Below are 17,936 nucleotides of genomic sequence, written 5' to 3'. Positions count from 1 at the left end.
CTCAAGGTTCCCATCAGCTTCACTGATTTAAAAACTCAGCCTCATAACCTACCCCTTTTCTTCTTGAAGAAGGAGGGTGCTGAGGCCAGTGGGCAGAGGCCCTGCCCTGGCATGGTGTGGCCACCCCTGCTTGGAGGCTGAGCAAGAAGCTGAGCAAGAGGGAGAACCTGTTATCCATATTTCCAGCCAGACAGTTGCAGGCCCTGGAGAGGGGTGATGCACAGATTTGCCTCTTTCCTGGAGGGACCTCAGAGTCACAGTGGGAGTGAACCTGGCCCAGGGAGACGGAGGAGGCCGGTAACGGGGGAGGCCCAGGAATCCATTCCGTGTGGCCCTCAGCAGGCCTGTGCGGGTGGAAAGAAATTCCTTGCTTTCCATCTCCTTGTCTTCTGGAAAGAGTTTGAGCAGCTGATGTTCAAGGACAAATGACACTGAGGAGGAAGCAGGCCCACTCCTCTGGGGACAGAGACACATCCTATGCTAAGCCGTACTAGTACCTTGAGCTTCCTGGCAGCTCAGCCAACGAGGGCGAGTGCCCTCCCCACAACTCTGTGAGTCGGGAAAGTGGACACAGGCAGGAGGACATTCAGCACCTGGGTGGCCTCAAGAGATAGGAGGTCCAAGGACCAGCCTGTATCCAACTTAGGAAGGGTCTCCTGGTCTTCAAACTGGTTGGTTGGGTGACTAGGGAGCTCTGTAAACAACTCTGCTGCCTCCCCACCCCCAGATTCAAACGTGTGATGGCCACGACCACAGGGAAACCGAGGAGCTGAGCCAACCCCCAGCCAGGTGAGGGTCTCACTGATACCAACCTCCATGCAGGGAGAGGAGGGAGCCCAGGGGATCAGTTCCAGGCAACCACTGAGGACAGGTGCCCTGGTGATCGGTTTATGTGTGTGTGTGTGTGTGTGTGTGTGTGTGTATAAATGGTACATGTGTGTGTGTGTAGTTTGCTGGGTGTGAAAATGTGTGTGTCACGTGCTTTGTCAGTATGTGAGCAGGTGGGTTGTGTCAGAATGTGTGAGTGCTTTGTGAGTGTGTGGTCTGTGTCTGTGTGTACTGAGTGTGCTAGCATGAGGTCACGGACACGGAGAACTTCATTCCCCCTATGCTCCCTGTGGTCCCTCTGATCATGTGAGCTCCCCACAGCCAGGGACAGTACAGACCTGGGGGGTGAAGGTCACTCGGGAGGAGGCAGGTGAGATACGGGGAGGTGAGGATGTCTTCTGGGGATGAGGCTGTGACATCATTGGGGAGGGTGAGGCTAATGTGACAGGTGGGTGGCAGGATCAAGTCCAAAGACCCCTGGTTCTTCCTACACAATGCTGAGGAGTCAGGCTGGTAGTGGGGACACACTGTCTCTCCCCAACCCTCACCCAGGGTGACCACCTGGAGAGGGCAGCAGGGACAGAACCACTGTGCCACCCCTGCACTGACCTTCCCTGGCTCCTCCCTGCACCATCTGGCAGCATGGTCATGTCAACAGGTAGGCTCAGAGCAGAGGGCAAAGGCCAGTCTCAGCTCCTTTATAAAGAGGGCCCGGGGTGGTCAAACCCTTAGAGTGGGTGACAGTGACCTGCCTGGCCTGATCCTGGTGCCTGGTGTGGTGAGGGGCCCCAGTGTGTCCAGAGGAGCCCAGTGTGCACTGAGGCAGCCATGGGGCTGCTGACCTGGGATAAACTGGGGCCTGTGGCTGTGGCCGTGGCCATCTTCCTGCTCCTGGTGGACCTGATGCACCGGCGCCAACGCTGGGCCCCCCGCTACCCCCCAGGCCCCATGCCCCTGCCTGGGCTGGGCAACCTGCTGCAGGTGGACTTCCAGGACACGGTTTCCAGCTTTACTCGGGTGAGGAAGGTCGAGGTGGGCACAGAGGTGCTGAGGACCATACATGTCAGCAGACAGTGGGTGGTGGTGAAGCCACAGGCTGGACAAGGAGTCGGTGGAAAGGAGGAGGCAGGTGTGAGAGGCCTCCTGGGGGAGGGCAGCTGCGCAGGGCCTGGGGGACAGTTTGAATTTCCCATCAAAGGTCAGAGAGGGCAAAGGCCTGGAGGGGATGGCCCTTGGCAGAGTGTTTGGGATGCAGTGGGACCGAGCATAAGTTCTGTGAGCCTGAGTCCCTTCTGAGGACATCAGGAGGAAAGGTCCTGAGATTGTGCGAGAGGAATCTGGTCATGAGCCCCAACGAATTCAGGAAATTGAGGTTGGGAGGGGACAGTGAGCAGGTTCAAAGCTTTTGCTGCTATGAGACCTTGGCCACCACTGACCTTTGTGAATGTCACTTTTTTCACCTATGAAACGAGATGGTAGCTTAGCCCACCCGACAATGTTGGTGACCTCTGTAAAGTCGTGGCTAGGTGGTCGGATAGTTCGTGATGTCCTTCACCATACAGGTTGTGATCCCTAGTGTCACAAGGCCAGGTAAATTCCTGGCACCCCACCAATGCTGCGGCTCGGGGATTCCCCAAGACTAGAGCCAGGAGACTGCGTCTCAAAGCTTAGGGTGGGGCGGGACTTCTCCAACGCCCTTGACCCTGGCCTGCAGCTGCGGCGCCGCTTCGGGGACGTGTTCAGCCTGCAGCTGGCCTGGACGCCCGTGGTCGTGCTCAACGGGCTGGCGGCCATTCGCGAGGCGCTGGTGCACCGCGGCGAGGACACCTCCGACCGCCCACGTGTGCCGGTGATGGAGCACCTGGGTTTCGGGCCGCACGCGGAAGGTAAGAGGAGGAGGGGAGGACAGCGGCCCGGCGGGGACGGGGCCCACAGTGACCCGAGACCCGGCAGGGTCTAGTGGCTACAGGGTGGTGGACCTGCGGTGCAGGGAACAGTCAACGAAATTGTAGGGGCGGCAGGTGGAGGAAGGAGTCTGTGCCAAGCAAGAGTTGGGTGGGCGCTGTGGGCGGGGCGTTAAGCGAGTGGGCGGGCCCGGCCATTGGGAGCAGGAAGGGGACGTCCGGGTGGGCGGGAAGGAGGAGAATGGAGTCAGTGTGGGCGGGGTAGGGGGCGGGCCAAGACTTTCCGTGAAAGGGAGCGAGTCGCGGTGGGCAGAGGCAAGAGCAGGATCAAGACCTGTCCCTGTAGGGAGAGCTGGCGAGCAATGTGGGAGGGCAGAGGCTGGGACCTGTCCCCAGCCAGAAGGATATGCAAAGTGGGCGGGATTTGGTGGCAAGGAGAACAAGGTTAGAACGGGCGGAACAGGGGCCATGCTGTCCGAGCAGGTGCCACGCCTTCACCAAACCGAGCAGCAAAGAAGGGAAGGGGAACGGGGCCCAGATCTGACCTGTAGCAAGGGGGATGGCGGACCATTCCTTGAGCAAAGCGTGCGCGCAGAGGCGGGGCCAGGGCACAGCTGAGCCACGCCCACGTCCGCCCCGCCCCCAGGGGTGGTCTTTGCCCGCTATGGGCACACCTGGCGGGAGCAGCGGCGCTTCTCCGTGTCCACCCTGCGCAACTTCGGCATGGGCAAGAAGTCCCTGGTGCAGTGGGTGACCCAGGAGGCCTCGTACCTCTGTGCCGCCTTCGCCGACCAGGCCGGTGAGTGCTGGGCTGAGGGACAGGAGACAGGAGTGGAGGCTGGGGAGGAGGAGATGGAGGCGACCCCCTGACCTGCACCGTCCCCTCCCAGGAAGGCCCTTTAGCCCCAACGCCCTCCTGAATAAAGCGGTGAGCAACGTGATCGCCTCCCTGACCTTCGGGCGCCGCTTCGAGTACAATGACCCGCGCTTCCTTAAGTTATTGGACCTAATGGAGGACATACTGAAGGAGGAGTCAGGCTTCCTGCCCCAGGTGAGGGGTGGAGAGGGCCAAGGAGCCCTGCAGGCGAGCTCCATGGAATGGGCCTCCGCGGAGGAGGATTTGTACAGACGAGTGTTGGGTCAGCGGGCCCAGGAGGGAGCTAAGGAACCTCTACCTCCTTCAGTGGAAGCCTCTGGAACCCGTGAGATGTAGATTTTAGGTTTATCCTCCTGGGGCCCAGGCAGGAGAGAGGGTAGAGGTATGGACTTCAGGAGAAGTCAGGTCAATCATGGTGACACCTTGGGAGCGGCTGGGACTTGACTGTCCAAGGTGAACCAATGAGCAGAGGGAGGACCCAGGACCCCACATCTATGGCCTGCACAGGTGCTGAACGCGATCCCCATGCTCCTGCACATCCCAGGGCTGGTCGCCAAGGTCTTTCCTGGGCAGAGGGCCTTCATGGCCCAGCTGGATGAGCTAGTTGCTGAGCACAGGATGACCCGGGACCCGGCCCAGCCTCCTCGAGACCTGACTGATGCCTTCCTGGACGAGGTGCAGAAGGTGAGCCGCCAGGGACACAGGTGGTGGGTCGAGGGGCCCATGAGGTGAGCCCAGGTAAGATGGGGCCTAATTATCCCCCAGTGATAAGGTATCCAGGCTGATGGGTACAGAGTGGGAGGCCACGGGGGGACTTCCTCTCCCTTCCCCTGAGCCCACCCTCTCTGCATGGCCCAGTCCAAGAGGAACCCTGAGAGCAGCTTCAATGATGACAACCTGCGCCTGGTGGTGACCGACCTGTTCTTTGCCGGGATGGTGACCACCTCGACCACGCTGGCCTGGGCCCTTCTGCTCATGATCCTGCAACCGGATGTTCAGCGTGAGCCCAGCCAGGGGTCAGGTGGGATGGGCTGGGGAGGAGGGGGACAATCTAGAGGCCCTGAGCTTGGTTTGGCCACCAGGAGCTCTGAGCAGAGGCTGGGCCCAGGCTCACAGGTCAGAGTGACCTTCTCCTCCACGTGGGCACAGCCCCTGAACAGGAGTCAGGAGGAGGGGGGGGCAGCCCCCTGGGTTCTGACCACTGTGGGGACGCTTGTCTGTCCAGGCCGTGTCCAACAGGAGATCGACAAGGTGATAGGGCAGACGCGGCGACCAGAGATGGGGGACCAGGCCCACATGCCCTTCACCTTGGCCGTGGTCCATGAGGTTCAGCGCTTTGGGGACATCATCCCACTGGGTATACCCCACATGACATCCCGTGACATTGAAGTGCAGGGCTTCCTCATCCCCAAGGTAGGCCTGCGGCCCTCCTCAGCCCAGCTCAGCCCCACCTGTCCCCTGGTAGCCCCAGGATGGCCATTGCTAGGTGGGGCCAGGATGTAACCCAAGCCACGTAATTCTCATTTCCACTGGCACCAACTCTCTAGCCTGGGTGGGTGTGGATATGAAGCAGAAGCAGGGTTGGCTGTGTACACTAGGAGCCCAAGTTCCAGGGTTGGGGTAGGGGTAAGAAACACTAAAATGTGCCCAAGTTTGTTGGAGGAGTCCGTGCATGCAGCACAGGTGGCAGTGAGGGCTTCCATGGGAGGCAGGTCACTTGGCCCTCCCATGGGGACAGAGAGGGTGCCGTGATCTCCTTGGGTTTTAGTGACTTGAAAGAGTCCAAGTGTGTACCAGCCAGAGAGTGTGGCCTGTGGGTGTTTGGTGGCAGAGGTCAGGGAGTCATCCAGCCCCGACCCCACCCATACCAGGCATCTCCTGCCAGGGGACCACACTCATCACCAACGTGTCATCGGTGCTGAAGGAGGAGACCATCTGGAAGAAGCCCTTCCGCTTCCACCCTGAGCACTTCCTGGACGCCCAGGGCCGCTTCGTCAAGCAGGAGGCCTTCATGCCCTTCTCAGCAGGTGCCTGTGGGGAGCCCGGCTCGCTGCCCCTCCCGGGGAGTCTTGGAGGCGTGGAGCCCAGGCCCCCAGGCTCGCTGACCCCCATCCCCACCCACAGGCCGCCGCTCGTGCCTCGGGGAGCCCCTGGCCCGCATGGAGCTCTTCCTCTTCTTCACCTGCCTCCTGCAGCGCTTCAGCTTCTCGGTGCCCGCTGGGCAGCCCCGCCCCAGCGATCATGGTTGCTTTGGCTCCTTGGTAACCCCATCGCCTTATCAGCTGTGTGCTGAGCCCCGCTAGAGGGGGCACCAAGCCCCCAACCTGCTCCTTCACGGGGGCCCTATCTCCAATAAACCGGTCTGATGGCTCCAACCTGGCTTGAGTCCCACCTGAGCCCCCTGAACAGCCTCCGGCAGTGATGTGGCCTCAGTACTCTCTCCAGGGACAGATCCTACCTCTCCTTGATCCAGCCTCACCTGGCATTTGACCCCATTTGACAGACGGATATACTGAGGCTCAGAAGATGACAGCTTGTCCCCTAGTCACTCATGCAGACCCAACACTGGCTGCCCTGGTTGGTGACTAAGTCCATGTAGGTCTTGACTCCTGCGTGTGAGGGGGCGGGAGGAGTGTGAATGGGCTTCTGATGGAATCAGCCCAATCCCGGGCTGGGTGAGCGCCCTCGGGTTCAGGGATTCACTGCAAGGACTCACGGGAGTCAGAACAGCTGTTATCCTTACGGTTATGGTTTTCCAGAGAAAGGATCCAGACAGAATCTGCAGTGGTCAAAGGCACATAAGTGGAGTTCAGGAAAAGTGGACACAAGCTTCCAGCTGTCTCTCTGAGGATTCGTGCAGACAGTGCTCAGTTCTTTCAGCAGTGATGTGTGACACAAGCAGAGAGTTTGCTCACCATGGAAGCTCCCCCGAGTCTCTGTGTCCAGGGATTTTGTTGGAAGTCAGTCACTTAGACTGCGAGAGCCACATGGCTGACCTCAGTTACTCAGTCTCCAGCCTCTCTCAAAGTCAGTCAGTGTGGCCCAAGGTCCCACCATCAGTCACACTTTTGGCATAAACTGTATGGTGTGACCCGAGTCCTCAGATACAGAGAGCCTCTTGTCTGTCAGGTCATCCCTCAGGCTTAAGGGATGTTTAACAGGTGCTTGTCAAGAACCAACCGTGTTGTTTTGGAATGTTCAGGGACTGAAAACCCCAAACCTACTGACTAGGTTTTCACTGCAAAGACCAGCCCCCTCCTTTCTGGCTCCTACAGCAAAATGAGTATCTACACTTTCTGTGTGTGTGTGGTAAAATACACAGAACATAAAATTTGCCATCCTAATCATTTTTGAGTTTACAGTTCAATGCTGTTAAGTTCTCATTTTGTTGTGCACCCATCACACCATCCATCCCAGAACTTTTTCATCCTGCAAAACTGAAACTCCGTCCCCGTTAGACAATAACTCCCCTCCGCATGGCCCCTGGCAACCACCCTTCCACCTTCTGTCTCTGTGAATTTGACTACTCTAGAGACCTCATATTAGTGGGATCATAATACAGTATTTGTTTTTTTGTCACTGAGTTATTTCATTTAGTGTGATATCCTCAAGCTCCATCCATGTTGTACCATGTGTCAGGATTTCCTTCCTTTTTTAGGCTCAATAATGTCCCTCTCTATGTACAGACCACGTTTGCTTTCCCTTCATCTGTTGTTGGACCCTTAGGTTGCTTCTATGGTTCAGCTACTGTGAATAACGCTGCTGTGAACATGGGGCACAAATACCTCTTTGAGACTCTTTTCAATTTGCGCATATATAACCCTGGGACTCTTTCCCACAGCAGCTGTGCCAGTTTACACTCCCAGCAGCAGTGCGCAGGGATTCTGATTCTCCACGTCCTCACCAGAACTATTTTCTGTTTTGATGACAGTAGCCATTCTAATGGGCGTGAGGTGGTATCTCATTCTAGTTTTGATTTGCACTTCCCAAAAGGTGAGTGACGTTGAGCATCTCTCCATGTGCTTATTGTCCATTTTTATATCTTCTTTCTAGAATTGTCTATTCAAGTCCTTTGCCCATTCTAAAATTGGGTTGTGTGTTTTGTTGTTGTTGTTTTCAGTTTTAGGAGTTCTCTCTAGATTCTAGATATTAATGCTGTATCTGACACAGTCATGCCCCACATAATGACACGTCCCTCAATGACGGACCTCACGCACGACAGTAATATTAGTACCATATATCCAAGGTGTGTAGCAGGCTATACCGTCTAGGTTTGTGTAAGTACACTCTTACTTTCCCACAACGACTAAATCACCTAATGACACCTTTCTCAGAACCTGTCCCCATTGTTCAGTGACACATGATTGTATATGATTTGCAAATAATTTCTCCCATTCCATACATTACCTTTTTACTCAGTTGATAGTATCTTTTCACGTGCAAATTTTTAAAATTTTCCTGACATCCAATTTGTCTTTTTCTTCTTTTTAAATTATTTTATTGAGGTCATAAAGTTTTATAACATTATGAAATTTCAGGCGTACATTATTATTTTTCAGTTTCTGTATAGGCTGCATTGTGCTCACCACCAATAGTCTAATTTTCATCCGTCACCATATTTATGTGCCACTTTACCTCTTTCGCCCACCCCGCAACCCCTTCCCCTCTGGAAACCACTAATCTGTTCTGTTTGTCCATATGTTTGTTTATCTTCTATATATGAGTGAAATCATGCGATGTTTGTCTTTCTCTGTCTGGCTTATTTTGCTTAACATTATACCCTCAGATCCATTCACGTTGTCGCAAATGGGACGATTTTGTCTTTGAGCAGTATTCCAATTTGTATATATGCCACATCTTCTTTATCCATTGATCAATTGATGGGCACTGGGGTTACTTCCACTTCTTGGCTGTTGTGAATAATGCTGCATTGAACATAGGGGTGTGTAAGTCTCTTTGAATTGTTGATTTCCTGTTCTTTAGATAAATACACAGTAGTGGGATAGGTAGATCTGATGGTATTTCTATTTTAATTTTTTGAGAAATCTCCGTACTGTTTTCCATAGTGGCTACATCAGTTTGCATTCCCACCAGCAGTGCATGAGGGTTCCCTTTTCTCTACATCCTCTCCAACACTTGTTATTTCTTGTCTTGTTAATTATAGCCATTCTGATATGTGTGAGGTGATAGCTCATTATAGTTTTGACTTTCCTTTCTCCATCCTATGTTCTTGGAACCTTTGTGGAAGATTAGCTGTCCGTAGATGTGTGGTGTTGTTTCTGGGCTCTCAGTTCTGTTCCATTGATCTGTGTGTCTATTTTTGTGCCAGTACCATGCTGTTTTGATTACTATAATTTGTAGTATATTATGAATTCAGGGATTGTGATGCCTCCAGCTTTGTTCTTTTTCCTCAGGATTTCTTTGGTCATTCAGGGTCCTTTCTTATTCCATATAAGTTTTAGGATTCTTTATTCTATTTTGATGTAGTGTGTCATTGGGATTCTGACTGAGATTACATTGAGACTGTACATTGCTGTAGGTAATGTGGACGCTTTAACTGTGACTATTCTCCAATCCATGTGCGTGGGATGTCTTTCTGTTTGTTGACACCATCTTCTAGTGCACTCAATAATGTCTTATAATTTTCAGTGTACAGGTCTTTCACCTCCTTGGTTAAATTTATTCATAGATGTTTTATTCTTTTTCTTGTGATTGTAAATGGGATTGTATTCTTGAGTTCTCTTTTTACTAGTTCATTATTAGAGTATAGAAATACAACTGATTTTTGTAATTTGATTTTGTACCCTACAACTTTTCTCCTGTTGTTGCTTATTTCTAATAGCTTTTGTGGATGGATTCTTTAGGGTTTTCTATATATAGAATCATGTCATTGGCAAATAGTGACAGTTTTACTTCTTCCTTTCCAATTTGGATCCCGTTATTTCTTTTTCCTGCCTAATTGTTCTGGCCAAAACCTCAAGTATATTGAATAAGAGTGGCGAGAGTAGGGAGCCTTGTCTTGTTCCTGTTCTGAGAGGACTAGCTTTCAGTTTTTCACTGTTGAGTATGATGCTGGCTGTGGGTTTGTCACACATGGCCTTTATTATATTGAGGTGGAGCATGGATTTTGAGATGGTCCCAAATGCTGCTCTGTGACTTTCACCTCCTGAGGTGACCCCTGAGACTCAGTCTCCTCCATGCCTTGGGAATCATAAAGCCAGCTGCCTTACGGGGCTGAGGGGAGGACACGCAGAGTGAGCAGCAGTGACTGGCACGCGAGTGCCCCATCAGTGGGAGCTGCAATTGCACAATGATTGCAAAGGCCGTTGAGCTCATGGTTGTACTGTGTGCTCATTGCACTCTTGAGGTTTCCTCAAGGCCACCCTGTCCTAGACAACAGGCCCCTAGTCTCGGGAGACTCTGCCTGAATTACAGGCATGTCGGTCCCTGCCCTTCATGTCCACGTTAGGATGACTGCTTGGGAGGGCATGACACATCCAAAACAAAGAGTGGATAAAGACAATTTGTCCAAGGTCACTGTGTGACCAACATTCAAACCATCCTGCCCCCCTTGCTAACACCACCTGATTCTCTGACAGTCCTGGGTAGAAAGGTGCTGCCCAAGGACAGGACATTCAACTGAGGCCAATGAGAGGCCACAGGCTGGATCTGGGAAGTCCCCAGGGTAACTTTGGGTCTTGCTCTCCTGGTATGTTCCGTGGCCTCCAAACTGCTCTCCTGGCCGTCTGGAGGTGCAGCAAACCCAGTTCCCCACAGTCCAGTCCTCGGCCAAGAGTGCCGAGGTGGCTCCCTCACGCTGTCCCTCACTCCCTCACTCCCCCTGCACAGGACTTTGCCCTGTGGTCCCACTGCCAGGTCACCTTGGCTTGCAGTGCCAAGCCTGCCAAAGTCCTCCAGGAAGCCTTCCCAGAGAGTCTGGCTGCAGCCTGGGGCAGTGACCCCACGACCCTCAGAGCAGCTCCTACACTGTCGGCCTGGCCTGTCAGCTCTCTGCCTTCCTGCTCCTCCTCTTGGCATGAGCACCTTGGAGCAGGGGCCCACCATCATCTCCCCACCAGGCTGCGAGTGCCCCGCCAGCACCCAGCACGTGGGACGTCCAGCGGGGCTGGAACACAGTCCAAGGCCTGAGCAAGGCAAGATGCAGGGAAAACGAGGTAAACTGAGGAAGCCCACTGGGCCCCAGCACACTACACCTTCTGGCAACCAACCTGGAGGAAAGAGGGAATGTGGGAATTCAGAACGGAAGGAGCAGCTTTCACACCAAGCAGGAATTTCAAATGTTGAAAGTCAATACCAAGAGACCACAGGTGACCATCTCTAGGTGGGGGATGTCCAGAGGCGCCTTGGGAACAAGTGGTCCTCTTACTGTTAGGGGTGAGGGAGGGAGAGAACTGGGAGGACATGTGCGTGGGAGGTGCCCCCTGCAGGCCCTGCTTCATCTCGGGGAGAGAATTCTCCAGCTGGTTCCAGGATGAGACCTTGCCTCACATACCTCTGAGATGGGGAAGGGGGCCTGACCCCTCCCAGGAAATGCCCCTCCCCCACACTCTGGGCTCCTGCCCCTTCCCATCTGAGTGGGTTTTGGCCTCAGAGTTCCCATCAGCTTCACTGATTTAAAAACTCAGCCTCAATCCCACCCCTTTTCCTGTTGAAGAAAGAGGGTGCTGAGGCCGGTGGGCAGTGGCCTTCCCCTGGCATGGTGTGGTCAACCCCCTGCTTGGAGAGGGCAAGAGAATGAGCAAGAGGGAGGGCCTGGGAGCCACATTTCAGCTGGAAGGAGGCACCCACTGGCCTTGGGTGGTGCCAGGGTTCGCATCTTTCCTTGAGGGACCACAGAGGTAGGGTGGGAAGGGATGGAGCTGGAGCAGGGGGGACTGGACCCAGGAAGACAGAGGAGGCCGGTAAAGGGGGAGGACCTGGAATCCATTCCGCATGGTCCTCAGCAGGCCTGTGTGGGTTTAAGGAAATTACATTGGCCCCACTTGCTTTCCGTCCCTCTGTCTTCCAGAAAGAATTTGAGCAGCTAACTTTCAAGGACAAATGATACTGAGGAGGAGGAACCAGGCCCACTCCTCTGGGGACAGCGTCACATCCTATGCTAGGGCACCCTAATACCCTGAGCTTCCTGGCAGCTCAGTCTAGAAGGGCGAGTACTCATCCCACATTTCTCTGAGTCAGGAAAGTGGACACAGGCTTGAGGAGAGTCATCACCTGGGTGGCCACAAGAGTTAGGATGTCAAGGAACAGTCTGTAACCAACTTAGGAAGGGTCTCCTGGCCTCTGAACTGGCTGCTTGGGTGACTAGGGAGCTCTGAAAACAACCCTGCTGCCTCCCCACCCCCAGATTCAAAGGCGCATCAGTCACAACCAGATGGAAATGGAAGAAACTGAGCCAGGCGCCAGCCAGGTGAGGGTCCACAGCATCACTGCCATCAGCCTCCAGGCAGGGGGTGGGGGGGTCAGGTTTGGGGAACCACTGAGAACTAGGAGCCCTCCTGCTGGGTCTGCGTGTGTGTGTGTGTGTGTGTGTGTGTGTGTGTATGTATGTGTGAGTCTGTGTGTAACTGGTGCATCTACTAATGTGTGTGTGCATGTGCTGTGTGTCATTATGTAAGCGTGTGGGTAGTGTCTTTGTGTCAAGTGACTTGTGAGTGTGTGATCTGTGTCTGTGTGTGTTGAGTGTACTAGTGTGAAGTGAGGGACACCAAGAACTTTAATCATCGCTCTCCTTGACCACCTTGGTGCCTCTTATATTGTGAATCCCCCTGAGAGTGTCAGTACAACCCTGGGAGGTGAAGGTCATGCAGGAGGCAGGTGAGAAATGGGAAGGTGAGGATGAGTTCTGGGGACGAGGTTGTGACCACATCAGGGAGTGTGAGCCTAATGTGTCACATCTGTGGCAGAATCAAGTCCAAAGACCCCTGGTTCTTCCTCAGAGCTTGTACTGGGGGGAGATGCTGGGGAGTCAGGCTGAGAGTGGAGACTTCCCTTTTTTCCCCCACCCCGAATAAGCACCTGGAGAAGGGGGGAGGCAAAGGACTTCTGTGGCCACCCCTGCACTGACCTTCCCTGTCCCTGCACCCTCTGGCAGGACAGTTTTCCATACAGGTTGGCTCAGAGCAGAGGACAAAGGCCAGTCTCAGCTCCTTTATAAAGGGGCCCAGGCTGGTCAAACCCTCAGGGTTGGTGACAGTGTCCTATCTGGCCTGGTCCTGGTACGTGGTGTGGTGAGGGGCGCCAGTGTGTCCAGAGGAGCCCAGTGTGCACTGAGGCAGCCATGGGGCTGCTGACCGGGGAGACACTGGGGCCCCTGGCTGTGGCCGTGGCCATCTTCTTGCTCCTGGTGGACCTGAGGTACCAGCACCAACGCTGGGCCCCCCACTACCCCCCAGGCCCCATGCCCCTGCCTAGGCTGGGCAACCTGCTGCTGGTGGACCTCCAGGACTTGGTTTGCAGCTTTACTCGGGTGAGGAAGGTGGGGGTGGACACAGAGGTCCTGGGGACCCCACGTAGCAGCAGACAGTGGGTGTCGGTGATGCCACAGGCTGGACAAGGAGCTGGTAGAAAGGAGGAGGCAGGTGTGAGAGGCCTCCTGGGGGAGGGCAGCTGGGCAGGGCCTGGGGGACAGCTTGAATTTCCCATCAAAGGTCAGAGAGGGCAAAGGCCTGGAGGGGGTGGCCCTTGGCAGTGGTTTTGGGATGCAGTGGGACAGAGATTAAGTTCTATGATCCTGAGTCCCTTCTGATGACATCAGGAGGACAGGCCCTGAGAGTGGGGGAGAGGGTCTGGTCATGAGCCCCATTAAAATCAAGAAATCGAGGTTGAGAGGGGACAGTGACCAGGTTCAAATCTTTTGCTGCTGTGAGACCTCGGGCCTCACTGCTGACCTCTCTGAACCTGGGTATCCTCACCTGTAAAATGGGATGTGACCTGGGCCCACTGACAATGTTGGTAACCTCTGCAAAGTCATAGCTGGGTGGTCTGATCCAACTTGAGGTCTCGACCACAGAGCATGTGACCCCCAGCGTCACCAGGGCAGATGAAGTAGTTTTACCCCCTTGCTGCTGGAGGCCCAGGGATTCCCCAAGGCTAGTGCCAGGAAACTCTGGCTGGCATCCTGCTGGGGACGTAGGTTGTCCAATGCCCTTGACCCTTGGCCTGCAGCTGTGCCCTGTTTCAGGATGTGTTCAGCCTGCAACTGGCCTGCACGCCGGTGGTCACGCTCAATGGGCGCCCTGCATGAGGCACTAGTGTACCGTGGCAAGGACAGCTCAGACCACCTACCTGAGCCTGTCACGGAGCACCTGGGCTTCGGACCACACGCAGAAGGCAAGCTGAGGAGGTGGGGACCGCGGTCCAGCAGAGACTGGGCCCACAGTGACCCGAGACCAGACAGGGCCAGTTGGAGGCAGGGTGGGGGACCTGTGGTGCAGGGAGGAGTCAGAGAATTTCTAGGGGCGACAGGTGGATGAAGGCGCCTGTGACAAGGGTGGGGAGGTGGCTGTGGGCGGGCACAGAACCGGGTCTTACAGGGAGTGGGCGGGACCCGGTAATTGGGAGCTCAAGGGGACCTTTCGGGCTGTGGGAACGGGGAGGAGGGAGTCAGTGTGGGCGGGGCAGGGAGCTGGCCGGGACAGTCTCCAAATGGGAAGGCAGTCACAGCGGGCAGAGCTTGAAGTAGGGTCAAGGCCTGCCGCCAGTGGGGACAGCTGACGAGGAGTGTGGGCGGACAGAGGGTAGGACGTGTCCCCAGCGAGAAGGAGGTGTAAAGTGGGCGGGATTTAGTGGGAAGGATAATAAGATTGCCGTGGGCGGAACAGAGGCGAGGCCGCGGGGGGTAGAGGCGGGGACTTCATCAAAGGGGCGGGACTAGGAGAGTAGGTCAGTGGGCGGACGAGATTCAGTCGTGTGGAAGCGAGGGCAGGAAAGCAAGTGAGGGAAGTTTTCGCATGGAGGCGTCGACAGGGCACAGCCGAGCCACGCCCCGTACCCGCCCCGGGCGCGCGTGGCAGGAGCAGCAGCGCTTCTCCATGTCCACCCTGCGCAACTTCGGCCTGGGCAAGAAGTCCCTGGAGCACTGGGTGACCGAGGAGGGCTCGTGCCTCTGTGCCGCCTTCGCCGACCAGGCCGGTGAGTGCTGGGCTGAGGGACAGGAGACAGGGATGGAGGCTGGGGAGGAGGAGATGGAGGCGACCCCGCGCAGTACGCCCCTTTAGCCCCGACGCCCTCCTGAAAAAGCTGTGAGCAACGTGATCGCCTCCCTGACCTTCGGGCGCTGCTTCGAGTACAGCGACCCGCGCTTCCTCGAGCTCTTGGACCTAATGGAGGACTTTCTGAAGGAGGAGTCCCACTTCTTGCCCCAGGTACACGGTGGAGGGGGCCAAGGAGCCCCACAGGGGAGCTCCATGGAGGGGGCCTGCGCCCTGCACTGGGCCTTCAGGAAGGAGGATTTATACAGAGGAGTGTTGGGTCGGCGGGCCCCAGGACAAGGCTAAGGAACCTGTACTTCCTTCAGTGGAAGCCAGGGGAGCCCATGAGATGTAGATTTTAGGTTTATCCTTCCAGGGCCCATACAAGGAGCACGGTCAAGGTCCGAAATAGGGAAGAACCAGGTCAATGGTGGGGACACCCAGAAAGGGGCTGGGACCTGATGGGTCCAGGTGAACACCTGAGCACAGGGAGGAGGCAGGACCCCACATCTCTGGCCCAAACAGGTGCTGGATGCGATCCCCGTGCTCCTGCACATCCCAGGGCTGGTCACCAAGGTTTTCCTGGGCAGAGGGGCTTCGTGGCCCTGCACGATGAGGTGGTCACCAAGCCCAGGGTGACCTGGGACCCAGCACAGCCTGCTCAAGACCTGACTGATGCCTTCTTGGATGACGTGAAGAAGGTGAGTGCTAGGGACAGGGACAGGGGTTGGGTTGAAGGCCCCATGAGGCGAGCTAGGGCAAGGTGGGAACTGTGTATCACCCAGTAAGAAGGCACCCAAGATGATGGGTACAGAATGGGAGGCCTCTGGGGGGCTTCCTCCCCCTTGCCCTGAGCCCACCCTCTCTGCATGGCACAGGCTAAGGGGAACCCCAAGAGCAGCCTCAACGATGACAACCTGCGCCTGGTGTTGGCTGACCTGTTCCCTGCCAGGGTGGTGACCACCTCAAACACCCTGGCCTGGGCCCTCCTGCTCATCATCCTTCACCCAGACGCATAGTATGAGCCTGGCCTGGGATCTTGGTGGGATGGGCAAAAGAGGAGAGGGACAGGCTGGGGACCCTGAGCTTGGTTTGACCACCAGAGCTCTGAGCAGAGGCTGGGCCCTGGCTCACAGGTCAGAGTGACCTTCTCCTCCACGTGGGCTCAGCCCCTACACAGGAGTCAGGAGGAGGGTGGGGGCAGCCCCCTGGGTTCTGACCACTGTGGGGACGCTTGTCTGTGCAGGCCGTGTCCAACAGGAGATCGATGAGGTGATAGGGCAGGCGCGGCGACCAGAGATGGGGGACCAGGCCCGCATGCCCTTGACCATGGCCGTGGTCCACGAGGTGCAGCGCTTTGGGGACATCATCCCACTGGGCTTGCCCCACATGACATCCCACAACATTGAAGTACAGGGTTTCCTCATCCCCAAGGTGAGCTTTCAGCCCTCCTCAACCCAGGTCAGCACCACTTTCTGCCAGGTGGCCCCTGAATAGCCATTGCCAGGTGGGGCCAGGACTGGAACCCAAACCTCCTTATCCTCATTTTCACAGTCAGCAACTGCCCCAGGCTGGGTGGGTGTGGGGATGAAGCAGAGGCACGGACATCGCTGTCCATTCAGAACCTCCAGTTGGTGTTACAGGGGGCAAGACACAGTAAAGTGTGCCAAAGTGTTTTGGAGGAGGGACAGGTGTCAGTGAGCATGCCATCGGAGGCAGGTCACTTGGCCCCGCCATGGGGACAGGGAGGATGCCACGAAGCTTCTTGGGCTGAGATTGCCTTGAAAGACTCCCCGTGTGTGCCAGGCAGAGATTGTGGTGCACGCGTGTTTGGTGACAGGGGTCCAGGCTTCCCCCAGCCCAGACCACACTCATGCCAGGCATCTCCTGCCAGGGGACCACGCTCATCACCAACCTGTCATCGTTGCTGAAGGACGAGACCGTCTGGAAGAAGCCCTTCCGCTTCCACCCCGAGCACTTCCTGGACGCCCAGGGCCACTTCGTCAAGCAGGAGGCCTTCATGCCCTTCTCAGCAGGTGCCTGTGGGGAGCCCGGCTCGCTGCCCCTCCCGGGGAGTCTTGGAGGCGTGGAGCCCAGGCCCCCAGGCTCGCTGACCACCATCCCCACCCACAGGCCGCCGCTCGTGCCTCGGGGAGCCCCTGGCCCGCATGGAGCTCTTCCTCTTCTTCACCTGCCTCCTGCAGCGCTTCAGCTTCTCGGTGCCCGCTGGGCAGCCCCGCCCCAGCGATCATGGTGTCTTTGGCTGCCTGGTGACCCTGTTCCCCTACAAGCTCTGTGCTGTGCCCTGCTAGAGGGGGACACCAAGCCCCCATCCCACTCCTCAGCGAGGGCCCTGATGTCCAATAAACCAGTCTGATGGCTCCAAGCTGGCTTCAGTCCCAGCTGAGCCTCCTGTCAAGCTTCTGGCAGTGATCCAGCCTCTGCAGCCTCCCCAGGGCAGCCCTACCCCTGCCTGATTCTCTCTCATCTGGCATTTGACCCCATTTGAGGGTCAAATCAAGCTGTCAGAAGGTGACAGCTTACCCTCCAGTCACCCATGCAGACCCAGCAGTGGCTGCCCTGGTTGGTGACTAAGTCCATGTAAGTCTTGATTCCTGGGTGTCAGGGGGCGGGAGGAGTGTGAATGGACTTCTGATGGAATCAGCCCAATCCCGGGCTGGGTGAGCGCCCTCAGGTTCAGGGATTCACTGCAAGGACTCACGGGAGTCAGAACAGCTGTTATACTCACGGTTATGGTCTTTCCAGAGAAAGGATCCAGACAGAATCAGCAGTGGTCAAAGGCACATAGGTGGAGTTCAGGAAGAGTGAACACAAGCTTCCAGCTGTCTTTCTGAGGATTCATGCAGACAGTGCTCAGCTCTCCCAGCAGTGATGTGTGACACAAGCAGACAGTATTGCTTAACAGGGAAGCTCAGCAAGTCTGGTGTCCAGGGATTTTGTTGGAGGTCACTTAGACTCAGAGGGCCACATGGCTGACCTCAGTTACTCAGTCCCCTCTCAAGGTCAAACAGTGTGGCCCAAGGCCCCCACCATGAAGCACATTGTTGGCAGACACTGTGTGGTGTGACTAAGCCCAAGTTACAATGACGCTCTCAT

The 17,936-nt window shown here is 56.0% G+C and overlaps 1 protein-coding gene and 1 pseudogene across 5 annotated transcripts; both read left to right on the top strand.

The window, feature by feature from the left end:
• The first annotated feature begins 1,499 nt into the window (after positions 1-1,499).
• On the top strand, positions 1,500-8,133 carry LOC100070895 (cytochrome P450 2D14). Of its 5 annotated transcripts, none has more exons than XM_001502807.6 (9): positions 1,500-1,845; positions 2,543-2,714; positions 3,379-3,531; positions 3,623-3,783; positions 4,117-4,293; positions 4,468-4,609; positions 4,835-5,022; positions 5,495-5,636; positions 5,734-7,188. In XM_001502807.6, exons 1-9 carry the CDS (start codon positions 1,657-1,659, stop codon positions 5,910-5,912), a joined length of 1,503 nt encoding a protein of 500 aa, XP_001502857.4. In that variant the 5' UTR covers positions 1,500-1,656; the 3' UTR covers positions 5,913-7,188. The 5 variants fall into 5 exon arrangements, 3 of the variants coding, with proteins under 3 accessions (XP_001502857.4, XP_014592357.3, XP_023487091.2); XR_011433471.1 differs by having other exon boundaries at positions 1,514-1,845; positions 5,481-5,636; positions 5,734-8,133; XR_002804589.2 differs by having other exon boundaries at positions 1,521-1,845; positions 4,468-4,630; positions 5,481-5,636; positions 5,734-8,133.
• A 4,673-nt stretch (positions 8,134-12,806) lies between these two features.
• Positions 12,807-17,238, top strand: LOC100147382 (cytochrome P450 2D14-like; annotated as a pseudogene).
• The last annotated feature ends 698 nt before the right edge of the window (positions 17,239-17,936 follow it).

This window comes from Equus caballus, chromosome 28 (assembly GCF_041296265.1).
Source record: "Equus caballus isolate H_3958 breed thoroughbred chromosome 28, TB-T2T, whole genome shotgun sequence".
In the NCBI taxonomy this organism is placed as follows: domain Eukaryota; kingdom Metazoa; phylum Chordata; class Mammalia; order Perissodactyla; family Equidae; genus Equus; species Equus caballus.
The sequence above is the reverse complement of the archived record's forward strand: the minus strand, read 5'-3'. Positions and strand labels throughout refer to the sequence as shown.